The sequence below is a fragment of the Sceloporus undulatus genome, chromosome 4, assembly GCF_019175285.1.
Source record: "Sceloporus undulatus isolate JIND9_A2432 ecotype Alabama chromosome 4, SceUnd_v1.1, whole genome shotgun sequence".
In the NCBI taxonomy this organism is placed as follows: domain Eukaryota; kingdom Metazoa; phylum Chordata; class Lepidosauria; order Squamata; family Phrynosomatidae; genus Sceloporus; species Sceloporus undulatus.
The window spans coordinates 219,599,380-219,613,862 of NC_056525.1; the positions used below are offsets into that span (position 1 = coordinate 219,599,380).

The window sequence follows — 14,483 nt, forward strand, 5'->3', positions numbered from 1 at the left end:
CTGGGCACCACAATTCAAAAAGGACATTGAGAAACTAGAGCCTGTCCAAAGGAGGGCGACTAAAATGGTGAAGCGTCTGAAAACCATGCCCTATGAGGAATGACTTAGGGAGCTGGGGATGTTTAGCTTGGAGAAGAGAAGGTTAAGAGGTGATAATGATAGTCCTGTTTAAATATTTGGAGGAATGTCATATGGAAGAGGGAGCAACCTTGTTTTCTGCTGCTCCAGAGAATAGGACTCGGAACAATGGGTGCAAGCTACAGGAAAAGAGATTCCACCTCAACATTAGGTAAGGGTTGTTCGACAGTGGAACACACTCCCTCGGAGAGTGGTGGAGTCTCCCTCCTTGGAGGTCTTTAAGCAGAGGCTGGATGGCCATCTGTTGGGGATGCTTTGATTGAGAGTTCCTGATTGGCAGGGGGTTGGACTGGATGGCCCTTGCAGTCTCTTCCAACTCTACGATTCTATGATTCTATGAATGAAATAAACTTTATTCTTATACCCCGCCTTTCTGCTGCAGCAATCAAGGTGGCTTACATGACTAGAATATGTTGGAATAATACATACTTTCAATAAATAAGTTGACCCCCCCCCCCTTTGAAACAGGATTAAATACAATACAGTTTAAAAATTAAATCTGTTCAAATGACAATTTTCTAGTACAGGCAATGGTTACATCAAGCAGGGAGAGTATAGAAATTAGATTGAACTATTCTGGGAAGGCCTGCCAGAAGAGATCCGTCTTGACAGCTTTTTTGAAGCTGTCTAGGCTGGTTATTTGACGGCTCTCCTCCGGCAAGGCGTTCCATAGTCTGGGAGCGGCAGCGGAGAACATATTCTGGGAGGTTGCCGTTAGTCTGCTTTTTATGCGTTGCAATAAATTTCTCCCAGAGGACCTGAGGGTGCAGGGAGGATTGTACTGAAGACTTCACTGTTCATAATTTTCCCATCCACCAAACTATGTGTCTATATAGACGTAGTTGCTACACAATATAATGTTTTATGCATTGGATGAAATAACCTGCACTCCATGAAAACTTAAGCCATATTAAATTTGTTAGTCTTTTAAGATATAACAGAATCTACGAAGAAGTTAGTGGTAACATATTACCACAGCTACTATCCTTCTGGAAATATAGGCAGAGGTAGTCTCATAACCCAGTTAACATTTGAAATGTGACTACATCAAACTGCAAACTTTTGTATGATTTCCTCTGCATTTCAAGTGGATTACAAAATATAGACTGATAATATGCATGTTTATTCAATAAAAACATTTTTAAAGGTACAAGATTAAGTGATCATACAGCAAGGGATTGAAGTGACTTCATTTGAACTGTGTGTGAAGATATGCAACTATAGGTGTGGTATTTAATGAAGTGCAAGTTAACCACCCATATCTGCACAGTTGTTCTAACAGGAATCATCTGCAATATTTTGCTTGCATCACAGAGGTGATTCACACAGAATCAAGAACATAAAAACCAGACATATACTGCTACTATGCCAGCTTTTACTCTGGACCAATTTGTAAGCTTCAGGAGTCCCCTGGGCTTCACTGTTCTCAATGTTGAATATTATAGAAGTGGGAATTTCATATTTTTGCTTTTCCTTCTTCTCATTAATATGTACAAATTCTCAGCAAGAGACAGATGCTTACTCATTCTGACATAAAAACAAACACACACATTTTTGATGACTGAATTCTAAATTATTTTACACCAATCCTAATGGGATTTTATGCCAAACCATACTGAGCGTGACTTAAGTATGCATGCTAGGTATGCCTTAGTAATTCAGTACATTTATCTAAGTGACTAATTCAGGTTAAATGAGGCAATTGCCTTTATTTAAAGATTGGCAGGAAACACAGATTCCTAAATGATGTATTAATGTAGCATTCCATTTGTCTGGATAGACACAATAGGGATTGCATAATCCCAATTTAGCACTGCTGCTGCTGAATACTTATGTTGCTGCATCCTTGTCTCCAAGGAAAAGAGGTGATGATGGATATATATTCAGTCATCCTGCATCCCCTTTAAAAATGAATCAGAAGAGGAGAAACAAACAACAAAGGTTGTTGCTTATCTATCCTCCCAGCTGCAGGAAACAGCTGTATTATGACAAAAAGAATTACTCAAACAACTGGAATGAAGATCACCATGCTAGCAGACAATGTCGCTAAAACAGACTTGAACCAATTTCTTGCAATTTAGGAGAGAGGATTCCAAGATTTGGTAATGTTTATTTGAGCTGACTCCAGAGTGACGGCGCACCGTTTGGGGGGGTTGCGCTGCATCTCTCCGGAGGAAAAACAGGTGCCCAGCAGGCCGCCGTTTCTTGGCGGTCTGTCCCAGGCAGCAGCCAGTCAGTGTCAGCTTGTGGTTACTAAAAATGGATCGAGGCGGACTCAGCGAAGGGTGAAACACCAGCAGACAGAGGCAGTTTAAACTGTTAGAAGTTTTCCCAGATGAGTATAGTCATGGATTCGAAAAAAATACATCAAAAGTCACCAATGCTGCTTTCAGACCACATCCACCAAGTCAAGTTTCTCTTTCTTCAAGTGTGACTGTTACTGTAAGACCATCTATTATTCCGTACCGTTTACCAGCCATAGTGAATGAACCAGTTCCCCAGGCCGAGAGTTCAACCAGGCAAAAGATGAACAAAGATGAAATAATTCAATGACTAACACCAGAGAAAAGATGACTTAAAGTCGGATATCTTGCGATTCATAAGAAATGTGAAGAAGTGATGTCATTCAAGGAATCAAGATGAAAAAATTAAACACCTTGAAGATGCTGTGAAGTATTACGCAGAAACAAACTAAGATACATGGGAACTCTTTGAAATGACCAGAATGAAGAAAGCTCGTCTTATCTTTTTTGATGAAATAGAAGATGCTACAAAGTCATATGCCAAGTTCAGCGCTACACCCCGATATATAGATGCCCCATCTCCAAAGGAAAGTGTGGAAAACTTCCCTCTACCATTAGCTCCCCAAATGGCCAACATCTTAGGGGTTAGGGGAGTTTTTTTTTTACTGAGGTTGGCACCCGCAACCTATAACAGCCAAGAGACTGGAGACAATTTTACTGTTGTGTTTTTTTAATTATTATTGTATTTTGTATTGTATTACTGCATTGCTGCATCTTTTGTTATTATTTGAGCTGGATGAACAAATACCAGTAGTAAATAGTTGCACAGATTTCTTCTCAATACTCAGAAGTGCTCAACAGATCCCTCTACCTGACATAATTTAATTTGAAACATTCACACAAACCAATGTCAGCCGCAGTTATTTCTTGTTCCACTCTTCTCTTTCAAGTCTTTCACGAACGACTTCTTTCAGGTATGGCTGAAGATATGGTTTATCCTAAAAATAAGAAAGTTAAATATATTGGAAACTTGGTAGATGCATCACATTGTAAGAACAAGTTTGACAGAAATGCTGACTATGCAGCATTTCATCCTTAACAGACTGCTTGATTGTACAGAAGAGGGAATATGGTATTAAAATTTAAACTGCTGACCGTGAAATTCTGCAGGGTTTTCCCCCTGCTACTACAAAAATGCATTTGTGTGTACTTTCAGTGCACTAGTGCAGTTAGTATTTTTACCCTACCAAACATTTTCTTAGATGTTTATCACACTATACTCTTATAGTGCTACTATTCCACTTTGACTGCTCTAGCTGCCTCCTGTTGCATTCTGGGATTTGCAGTTTTAAGGAGGGGTATTTAGAATTCTCAAACTGCAAATCCCAGAATGCAACAGGAGGCAGCTAGAGCAGTCAAAGTGGAATAGTAGCACTATAAGAGTATAGTGTGATAAACACCATAGTTACTGAAGTACTAAGATACACAGTTGGCCCTTGGTATCTACAGGTATCCATTTCGCAGCCCCACCCGCAGATACCAAAATCAGCTGATGCTCAAGCTCGTGTTGTCCCCAGTTATGGCACAGCCATATGGCTGCGCCACCATTGGGGACAACAGAGCTTCAGTGGTGGTGCATGCACGCAGCTATACCAGCATTAGGGACAGCCCCCATTGTCCTGTGGTGGCACTGAAGACCAGTCTCTTCTGGCAGGCTTATCTAGATAATTTTTAAATTATGAATGTTAAATGATGAATTTTAGATGCAGACAGTTTTACGTAATATTTGCACATCTTGCTTATTCTTTTAAATTGATGTGTGTTTTAACTGGTGTGTTTTAATTGATATTGTTTGTTAATTGTTGTTGTCTCCTGCCTTAATCCAAGGGGAGAGATGGGTAAGAAATAATACTAATACTAATAAATAACCAATCTTTGATGATGTAAAAGTCTGAAGTGAGAAGATTTCTCCCCTCTCCAGCTATGACTCAGACTGTAGTCAATTCATTTTGTCCTCCTTGGTCCTTACAGTTGTAAACTGCTTGGACACCGTTAGTTCAGTATGAAGCGGTATATAAATGAAGCTGTTTGTTTATTATTTGGAACAAAGCTTTTCATTTATCTGCACAGGCTTGGCATGGGATTCTGTAACATCATCATGCTCATGTATGATAAAACACTGACAACCATCTTTTAATATGTGCAATAAAAAATCTATTACTATCTCTGACATACCAAGCTGGATAATAAGTACAGTATAAGTGAAAGTCTCTGATGTCTAATGGCTGATGCACTCATTTTATTAGATTTTACTGCATTGTCCTAACAAATAGCAAGTTACAAACATGCTGAACAACTATTTGTACACTGGCGGATTAATTCAGTCAAAGTACACAAGCTCCAATACTGTTATCAGATTGACTTAAGTCACTGGAAACTTACTTGATTCAAATTCTATTAAAACAAACACAATACGCATATTCAAGATTTCTTGTTTAAAGTCATCATGGATGGGTTTTTAAACCATTAAAACAAGTGTATATAAATATTTTAAATAATATATAAACTAACCGCTGATTGATGGCTTATAACAGTGGTGGCAAACCTATGACACTCATGCCAGAGGTGGCACTCAGAGCCCTCTCTGTGGGCACATGTGCCGTCACCCCAGCATAGAGTTTGCCAGAGTTTGTTACTGAAAAGTCAGAGGGATGCGGCACTTCGCGATAAATAAGTGGATTTTGGGTTGCAGTTTGGGCACACGGTCTCTAACTAGCCTTCCCTTTGGAAAAAAAAATAACAAAACTTATTATACGTAAGTATGTAACAATTCATACCTCTTCATATTTTACCCACTGATCTTTAGGAAGGATTTGTTGCCTCATAGACAAGTCTAATGCCCTCTTGAGACGAAATAACCTGTCATTGTACACATTTTCAGGAAGTCTCTTTAGTGCTTCCTTCACATCTTCATTTTCATACATTGTATCATCTCGCATGAGCCCTGCAAAATGTTAACCAAAATGTCAGTCAATCAGCAACAGAGATGTATAAAGCTTTAGTTTAAGAGCGCCAAGGTCTTTAATCATTTGTGTAACAGCTGATGGTAAATTTGACAACACAATGGAATCTTCTCCCACTACCAAGTACATGAACATTGGCTCTAGAGCCTCTGAACCACTCTTTCTGGAAGAGATACATTAAAATGAGACCGCCAAACATAAGAAATTCTTTATTTACTTATCCAAAAATAGCAATGTGAATACCCAGAAAAACTACAAAATTCTGGGAAAATAGCAAGTTTTTTTTTCTTATCCTAAGACAAATTACCAGTTTTTTCAATGGAAAAACTGGAAACATTGGGCAATGAAGTAAAAACTCAGATGAGATATTTGGGAATGAGTAAAATACTTTTTCTGACAAGATTTTATTTACTCAAAATGCCTGGAACTCTGTAGCATGAAGCTATGTAAGACAATCTACCAAATTAGAGAACAATACCTCTGGTGCATGCATTCAACACCAAAATAAAATCTGTATTTCTGCATCTTCACTAGAGGAGCATAGTAGTGGTGTTGGGGCATCACTGAGGAGTGTATACTCAGAGTATTGTATACTCATTTTAATTATATTCTAGATAATTACCGGTATATAGATAATTTGACTGTTTCTATTATTCTATTCTATTCTATTCTATTGAGTAAATTAAGTGCACATACTCCCTCATCTCAAGGCCTTGCCCTCTCCCTAAGGGAAAACACAGAAATGGATGAAGAGAGAAATTGGGGAGATGGAGTAGTTCTGAAGGAGGCAGAGGAAGAGAAATCTGGATAAAAATCCTGATCATTTATTGGAAAACAATACAGACATTGGTTACTGTTTATATATTACTATGTGCATATGTTCCAAGGAAAATACACAACTAAAATACACAACTAAATATCTATAATGGTTATACTAGTTCTAGAAGAAATAATGACTACAGAGAATCTTCTTCAGTAGTGATTCAAATGGTATGAGAGTTAAATTTTTGCAGTGAGATAAATTTTATATCAGACCTTAAAATCATGTTTCTTAAATGCACAACATATTTTGTTTACTACAAAATTTGTGATTGCATTTGTTCCTACTTCTTAGCTGGAAAAACTAAGATACATATGTGTACGTAGCAGAGGGTGCAGCAGTGTGCAGCTGTCTTTAGAACATATTCACAATTTTGTACAAAATTCTGGCTTTTATATTTTTGACAGTCATAAATATAACAAATAGTAAAAGTTTATAGGTCCAAATACTATTCTTAGTCCTCACTAGCATTGAAACACTGAATTCCTTAACGTACGCCAATGTTCATTTACAAATTATCATTATTCAATAGGTGTACTTAAGTTAGATCTAGCAACAAGACTTCACCCTAAATTATGAACGAAGCCTCTTATGTTACCAAAGTAACAAAAGGTTTGGGCTTGCATTTCAATTTATTTTATTATTATTTTTGCAAAAGAAAAATTTTGGGAAGAAATCTACCCACTACGGTTTCCAAAGTTCTGGAAATTTCCTCTCTCTACTTGAGAATAGGTTCTGTTTAACTTAATGTAACTTAGGTCTGAGTACACACACACACACACAAGATCCCATCGTAAATTAGCTGAATTGGGATTTCATGAAAATCAACAGGACATATTATTCATGGCTCAACTTTGTTCTCACTGAAGTCATTGGGAAACTAAGGGCAACCAACTTATCCTGAAACCAACCTAGTAATGACTCAATAGTCATGCTACACATATATCTGGTTAGAATCACAATACAATAATGCAACAAAGTACAGAAGACACAAGAATAGTGTAGCTTAATTAATCAGACTGAAAATCAGTATACAAAATGTAGCTGCCCATTAATTCTCACCATCCACCCATCTATACTAAGGTTAGTCAAGAATCCAAGGACCATTTGAATAATCAAATATTGTCTAACAGGCACAACGAGAAGTAGGTTTTATAGTCACTACAATTGCAAATTTGTTAACTTATTGTGAAACAAAGATACATTTAAGAATTTTAGAATCAAATTCAATCCTACAGTAAAGTATAATGGAGCAGCCAAATGACATGGATAGGATACAACCTTTTATTGCAGCAAGACATAGCGATAAGCTGTTTTAAGCAGCAATCTTTGCAAGCAATAATGTAGGCTGCAATCCTGTACAAACTTACCCAGAGAGTGGGGTTAACTTGCACTGGATTGCACGGTGAACTATATTGCTGTTTCACTTTGAAGATGTCTATAGTTATAGCAAATGTGAGAAACACTTGCTATGCTGACAACCAGTGAGGGATATTGGTTTGAGTGTTGGACTAGTACTCTGATAGCCCAGAGTTTAAATCCCTGCTCAGCCATGGAAGCTCACTGGGTGACCTCGGGCGAGTCAAATTCTACCTGCCTCAAGAGAGACGGCAAACTTCCTCCCAATAAAAAAACTGTGATAGTTGCAGGAGGGTTGCTAAAAGATGGAAATGACCTGAGAGCATGCAACCATAACAAGGGCTCAGATTCAAGGAGTCTCACTCCTACCACGGGTAACAAATGATGTCACCATGGAATAAGTTTACAATATTTACCATATCAAATAGAGTGTCAGTTAATACTTTTTGACTTGCCAATGGACAAGTGTGAAAAGGTTTAACTCACAACACATTTATGTTATTTTTAAAAACAATACATTTAAAGAATGCTTTATCCCTTTTTCTTCTGTGAAGAAACCAATAAAAATAACAATAAAAATTCACAACAGCAAGAATAATTAGGAGGAAGCAACATACAGCTTGAGTCTCCCATATCTGGAATTCCAAAATATTAAAAAAAGAAACCTTTTTTTTTTACTCAGGGCTAAGACAATGACACCTTTGCTTTCTGATGGTTCAAAACACACAAACTTTGTTTCAGGCACAAAATTATCACAAATATTGTTTAAAATCACCTCCAGGCTAAGTGTATAAGATAGGTATATATGAAACATAAATGAATTCCATGTTTAGACTTGGGTCCCATCTCCATGGTACCTCATTATGCATTTATATGCAAATATATGTATTCCAATAAATAAATAAACACCCCCAAATCCATAACACCTCTGGGTCCCAAGCATTTCAGATTAGGAAGATTCAACCTGTATTAGCAATTAGTACATAAAAGGCACAATGCATCTTTTCTCATAGTAACTGATCCCTTCAGTCAAGTTCAATAACAACAGATTTTTTATTTTGTTCTTTCCATTAAGGGCTTAACAAATCAAGACACCTACCGAGTTTGTTGAATCCAGCTGCATTGTAATACCACTTGCGCAGACCATCAAGCAAACGACCACTGGCTGCAGCTGGAAACATGAATCATCACCATTAGTTCATACCAGAAGAACAAGTATAATAATTTACCCAGACAAGCATATCAAAACAGAAGTACAGTAGTTCAAATCAACATAAAAATAAAGGTAACAAAAAAGCTTGATACTTTTTCACCAGAAACAGGTTTATATCATTCCCCCCCCCCCCCCCCAATCTCTGAAGGTCAACAGCATTTTTAGGAATACCACCTTAAATTGCTTATTATCTGAGTCTCCCAGGTCTCCAGAGTTGTAGTTGAACTACTAAAAAGAATTTAAGTCGATCTATTCTGTATATCTCAAAGGTCTGCACCTTTAAAGTGACATTTTCTGTAGATTCCCAACACAAGTCTTGCATGACTATTGTTTTTCTATGCTTTTATTGGCTACAGTGACTATCCACGCTATGAAAGGAGAACAACTATAGGGGGCATTTACTCTATCTGAGGTTAATGGCATTACTGAAGAACAGCCACATTCTAAGCTATAAAGGCACCAGATCCCATCTGAGCTTGGAAACTAAGCAGGTTAGGACTTGGATGGGAGAGCACCAGTGAATAATAGCCAAAATTTTCCTAACGCAAAAGCACAGAGGCTTCTCTTGAGAGATTCAATGTTCTCTGCCTAACCAATGGGGCTGTAACCTTACAAAGGATGGAGACATCTGGGATGGCAGAAGAAACACCATTTTGCATTGCTAATGGGATTCATATTTTATCTCCTGGACTTCAGGATGCTTTGTTTCCAGTGCCACATGGCCAGGAGGGATCTGTTTACACAGATATCTTTCTATAAAACAACACACCAAAAACACCTTGTGAGAATTCAAGCCTGTGGCGAACATTAACATTTTATAATGTTTCTCCTGTATGATTTTTAGCACCTTTGTCTAATGAAGAAGCCAGTGGAGCTTCGAACGCTTGCAACACGTATTTTGTGCATTTAGTTGGCCCTGTTTGTGGATTTAGGATATTAAGTCAACAGGTAACTTGAAGGCACAAACACACTAAACCTTTTTTCTTCAGAGGTGTTAAAAATCATACAGGAGGGAGATAAAATTATGGTGTATTTTGTCAAGCTGTTCTCTGTTCAGATGATGTGGAGGGACACTCATGCAAGCGCAAACATTTTGACAAAATGCAGGCTTGGAACTGACATCATAACCCCCCCCCCTCCTTTGCCCGATGAAGAAGCTGGTAGAGATTTGAAAGCGTGCGTCGTTTATTTTGAGCCTTTTGGTTGGCCCCATAAAGGGAACAGGATTTTGTGGATTTTGGATGCTAATTGTAGGTATTGTAGGCTATATTTCAGAGTCAGGAGCTGCCAAAACCATAGATTCAGAGAATCAGAGAGTTGGAAGAGCCCACAAGGGCCATCCAATCCAACCACCTGCCATGCAGGAAATCTAAATCAAAGCATCCCTGACAGATGGCTATCCAGCCTCTGTTTAAAGACCTCTAAGGAAGGAGTCTCCACTACACTCCAAGGAAGGAGTGTGTTCCACTGTTGAACAGCCCTCACTGTCAGGAAATTCCTCCTAATGTTGAGGTGGAAGCTCTTTTCCTGGAGCTTGCATCCATTGCTCCGGGTCCTAGTCTCTGAAGCAGCAGAAAACAAGCTTGCTCCCTCCTCAATATGACATCCCTTCAAGTATTTAAACAGGGCTATCATATCACCTCTTAATCTTCTCTTCTCCAGGCTAAACATCCCCAGCTCTAAGTATCCTTACTTAGTGTTTAATGATCTCACTAGGGTCTATCCGGGGTGACCAGGTGTCCCCTTTTTCCAGGACCTGTCTTTCATTTCAACTCTCTGTCCAGGAGGAAGTCCAAAATGTCCTCCATACGAAGAAGCATGAATTTACATTTATATTAGGATTTATTTTATTATTATTTTTTGGGCTTTTCTTGGTCATGTCTTGAATAGTCTGTGCCTTGTCCACCTTTGCAGTTATGACATCTGGTCACATTTATCTTTAGACTTTCTGTGTGTGTTATGTTGTTTGTTTTCCAAGTTGTTTCCCGCTTATGGTGACTCTTTGTTGTTGTTGTTGTCATCGTCAGGTATCTTGAAGTTGTCTTTGATTCATGGTGACACTGTCTTTTTGCTGCCTTCCACTTTTCCAGGAACGAAACCTTCCTTTTCATGGTGTCCAAAGTACAACAACCTCAATCACTATCTGTAAGCCACTCTGAGGTTGAGTATGATATAACTATCATCCGAATATAATATAATATATATAATATATGAATACGATATAACTGTCTGAATAACTATCTGTAAGCTGCTCTGAGGTTGGGGATGATATAACTATTATCTGAATATAATACATATATAATATAAATATACACTCATCCCTCCATATTTGCGGCTTTGATTATTCATGGATTTGATTAATATGTTCTCTCTAGGAATATCTAGGTCCTCCAATACAACTCTATGGTCGACTTTAAAAGTTGCACTGAAGCACCTACAGATTCCTAGAGAGAATACTCCTCCAGGGCAGTCCTCTGGTCAGTGTCTGTCAGATGTGGACCTAGAGATTCCTAGAGAGGTGTCCTCTCAGGTCAAAACGTGGTGTTTTGGTTATTTGTGGTTTTTCCACATTCACGGGGGTCTTGTGCCCCTAACCCTGGCAAATATGGAGGGGCAAGTGTAATATATATAATATATATAATATATTCATTTTATATAATATCATCTGAATATATTCTCATATATACATATATATATTCTGAATATAGTAGATTCATATCTATATCTATATAATATCTGATTATATCATCTGAATATAAAATATTCATATATAATTCATCATCTGAATATAATATAGTCTCATATATTTCATCTGAACGTAATACATTCATACAGTATATATCCTATGAATAGGACGCAGCCGCCTGAGAGCCTTTAGGGCCGAAGAGCGGGGTGTAAATACCCGAAATCAATAAGACAAAGAAGAAACGCATGATCCTGATCTGGCAGCGCTGCAGAAGACCATCGCCACCTTCCTCCCCTCCGGGCTGAACGCCTCCCGCGGACCCTTCTAATCCGGACAGCCGCCCCAACTGCCCGCTTTAATCACATTAACACTGCGAAGCAAACCGCTCACCCGGTGCCCTGGCCGCCATCTTGACCTCTGAGAAGCAGCAGCGCCTCTCTGCCGCGCTGCCTTTCGGGAAAAGCGGCCCTCCTCGCCTCGCGGGTCACGTGCTCCGTGACGTCATTGGCTTATTAGTGTTGGGGAACTCTGGGAGTTGTAGTTTATGTGGCACAGGGCGCCCGCGCCCGGCTAAACGTCTCAAAAACAAAAACGACAGTCCTAAAACTCCCTAGCCTTGAGCCAGGGCTGTTAAAGCGGTCTCGAACTGGATGATTGCCGCATGGGTTTTGGGCCTATAATGGCTAAAGTGCAAACCGATTCAAGCCTTCTATGAGCACCAACCGTTTCTTATTACGGCTCAGGTCCAGAACTACACTGCAGAAATGACCCAGTTTCAGACATTCTGTGAGACATTTAGCCTCCTGTCAGAGAGCTCTGGTGCCACATAAGCTACGTTCCCAGGATTCCATACACCGAGCCAAGGCAGTTAATGCGGTCTCAAATTGGATTATTCTGCAGTGTGGTTTTGGGCCTAACTGTAAGAAAGTGTTTGGCAGGGGTGCTCTAAGTGGGCCTGGTTCAAGGCAAGGAATCTGGGAATTGGAGTTTGTGTGTGGGGCCCAGAGTGGAGCAGCTCCTTCTCTGGGCCCCACAACAAACTCCAGTTCCCAGAATTCCATAGCCTTGAACCAGGCCACTTAGAGCACCCCTGCCAAACCAGATAATTTCTCCAGTATGGATGCCAGCTTCAGTCTTATTTCCTCAGACATGTTTGGTGGAGTTGAAATCCCAGGGACAGACCTATATGTGCCATTAGCATTCAGGCATAAACATGTATATGACCAAGCAAGTGGTGAAGATGGAACCGGCCTCAATATGAAGTCTAGTCCAGATGGTAGAAAAATCCATCCTTTGGGGTAGATTCTGTCCTGCCCAGCTCAATGCAGGATCTTCCAAAGCAAATAAAACAAGGACAGTCAAACTGGTCTGTTAAAAAGCCCCAAACAAACCAAACACCAAATCTTCATTAGGACTATCAGCTCTTCCTTTTCTGTTCCCCCATCTCTGTTTCTGTTTGTCTAAAAATAACCCAGAAAAAAGCCTGTTCTTTCTATTATAAGATGCAACTGATCCTTCCAGAAAGGATCTGGGTGGGATGAAGTTTCAATGCCAGCAATGCACCTCTAACGCCAGGGGTTGAGTTCCTCTGATAGGAGCGGTATGCTGCACCCCGCATATTCATAGAGTAAGCTCCCAGTAAGAGTGGCTACAAGAGGCCCGGCGTCGTAGATGAGACTATAATTAAGGCCAGTGATGGCAAACCTTCCCCACTGGAATAAACAAGGATACTGCAAAAAGCATACATTTCCTGTGGGGCCTGTTCTCATCACCTTGCTTCATTGTGAGCCAATGCTAATAAGGAAAAAAGAAAAGCAGTTCTTCTTATGAACCATTTGTTGTATTCTATATGTGTATGAACACCATATCCGAATGTTAACTTTCTTTTTCCCCCTCTCCAAGTTAACTTTCAGAATCGTGTACAAGTATTTATTTGAAGTGTTGACTGAACATGCAGCTCCCAACCCACTTGTAAAATGTAAAGCAGTAGTTCTCAATCTTCCTAATGCTGTGCCCTTTTAATACAGTTCCTCATGTTGTGGTGACCTCCCAGATACAGGAGCAGTGTCTTGGTTCCTAAAATGATCAGAAATACGTATGTGTTTTCCAATGGCCTTAGGCGACCCTGTGAAAGGGTCGTTTGACCCCCAAAAGGGTCGCAACCCACAGGTTGAGAACTGCTGATGTAAAGTTTATCACCACTGTGAAGCTCTCAGAAACTAGGGCATGTGAAATAGCTGAACATGTTTCATAAGTAAACACAGGAAAGTGTGCAAACCACATAGGATACAAGGAGTAGGTTGTTGTTTTTAATTTATTTTTGGACTGTTATGGACTGACTTCTACTGTACTCTGGAAACAGCAGCTTTGCATCTCAACTGCAAGAAGTTACCTACCTCATATTAAGCAGTGCTCCCCTGGGATTAATAGACTGCCCAGGAAAGTGCAGAAACCCCTGAGTCTTTGTAATCAAACAGGAATGGGTTCTAGTCTTGACTTCTGCCTATATAACAAAAAGCTATATTGGTAGGCCTTAGCTATTTCCATCAAAACACAATTATTTTACATTGCATTGGCTATGTGAAGGCAAACAGCTATGAAGCAATGAACAGCAGCAGCATTTGCATGGCAAGACAGAGTATGTCTACCTTGGAGTAAGATAGATATATCCCCTATTGCCAACAAACTCCCGCCCCCATATCTTGCATCTGAATATGAGAAAGTGTATGTGCAGGCAATACAGAGAGCAGTTTGTTGTTGTTGTGTGCCTTCATTTCTGACTTACGGCAGCGCTAAAGCAAATCTATCTTCAAGGCAAGATTTGTTCAGAGGTTTGTCCATCCCCTGATGCTAAGAACAAGTGATTTGCCCAAGGTGGGATTCATTGCTGAGTGGGGAATCAAAACCTGGTCTCCAGATTCACAGTCCAACACTCAAACCATTAGCACCACATTGTCAGTACCAACCACATAAAGCAGTGTGTTGCTGTGCACATAGCCAG

General features: G+C 39.5%; 1 protein-coding gene across 2 annotated transcripts; it reads right to left on the reverse strand.

Annotated features, from left to right (window-relative positions):
• Positions 1 to 3,093: 3,093 nt before the first annotated feature.
• On the reverse strand, positions 3,094 to 11,972 carry LOC121929516 (cytochrome b-c1 complex subunit 7). Of its 2 annotated transcripts, none has more exons than XM_042465144.1 (4): positions 11,873 to 11,972; positions 8,683 to 8,754; positions 5,219 to 5,385; positions 3,094 to 3,379 (listed from the first exon to the last, which is right to left on the reverse strand). In XM_042465144.1, exons 1-4 carry the CDS (start codon positions 11,889 to 11,891, stop codon positions 3,302 to 3,304), a joined length of 336 nt encoding a protein of 111 aa, XP_042321078.1. In that variant the 5' UTR covers positions 11,892 to 11,972; the 3' UTR covers positions 3,094 to 3,301. The 2 variants fall into 2 exon arrangements, with proteins under 2 accessions (XP_042321078.1, XP_042321077.1); XM_042465143.1 differs by lacking the exon at positions 11,873 to 11,972 and adding an exon at positions 11,699 to 11,744.
• Positions 11,973 to 14,483: the final 2,511 nt, after the last annotated feature.

Coding starts and splice junctions, on each gene's coding strand:
- LOC121929516 (XM_042465143.1), bottom strand. CDS start 11,729: ATGCGTTTCTTCTTTGTCTTATTGATTTCGG. Junction 8,755..11,698: donor CTTTGTCTTATTGATTTCGG/GTATTTACACCC, acceptor TCATGTTTCCAG/CTGCAGCCAGTGGTCGTTTG. Junction 5,386..8,682: donor AGCTGGATTCAACAAACTCG/GTAGGTGTCTTG, acceptor AACATTTTGCAG/GGCTCATGCGAGATGATACA.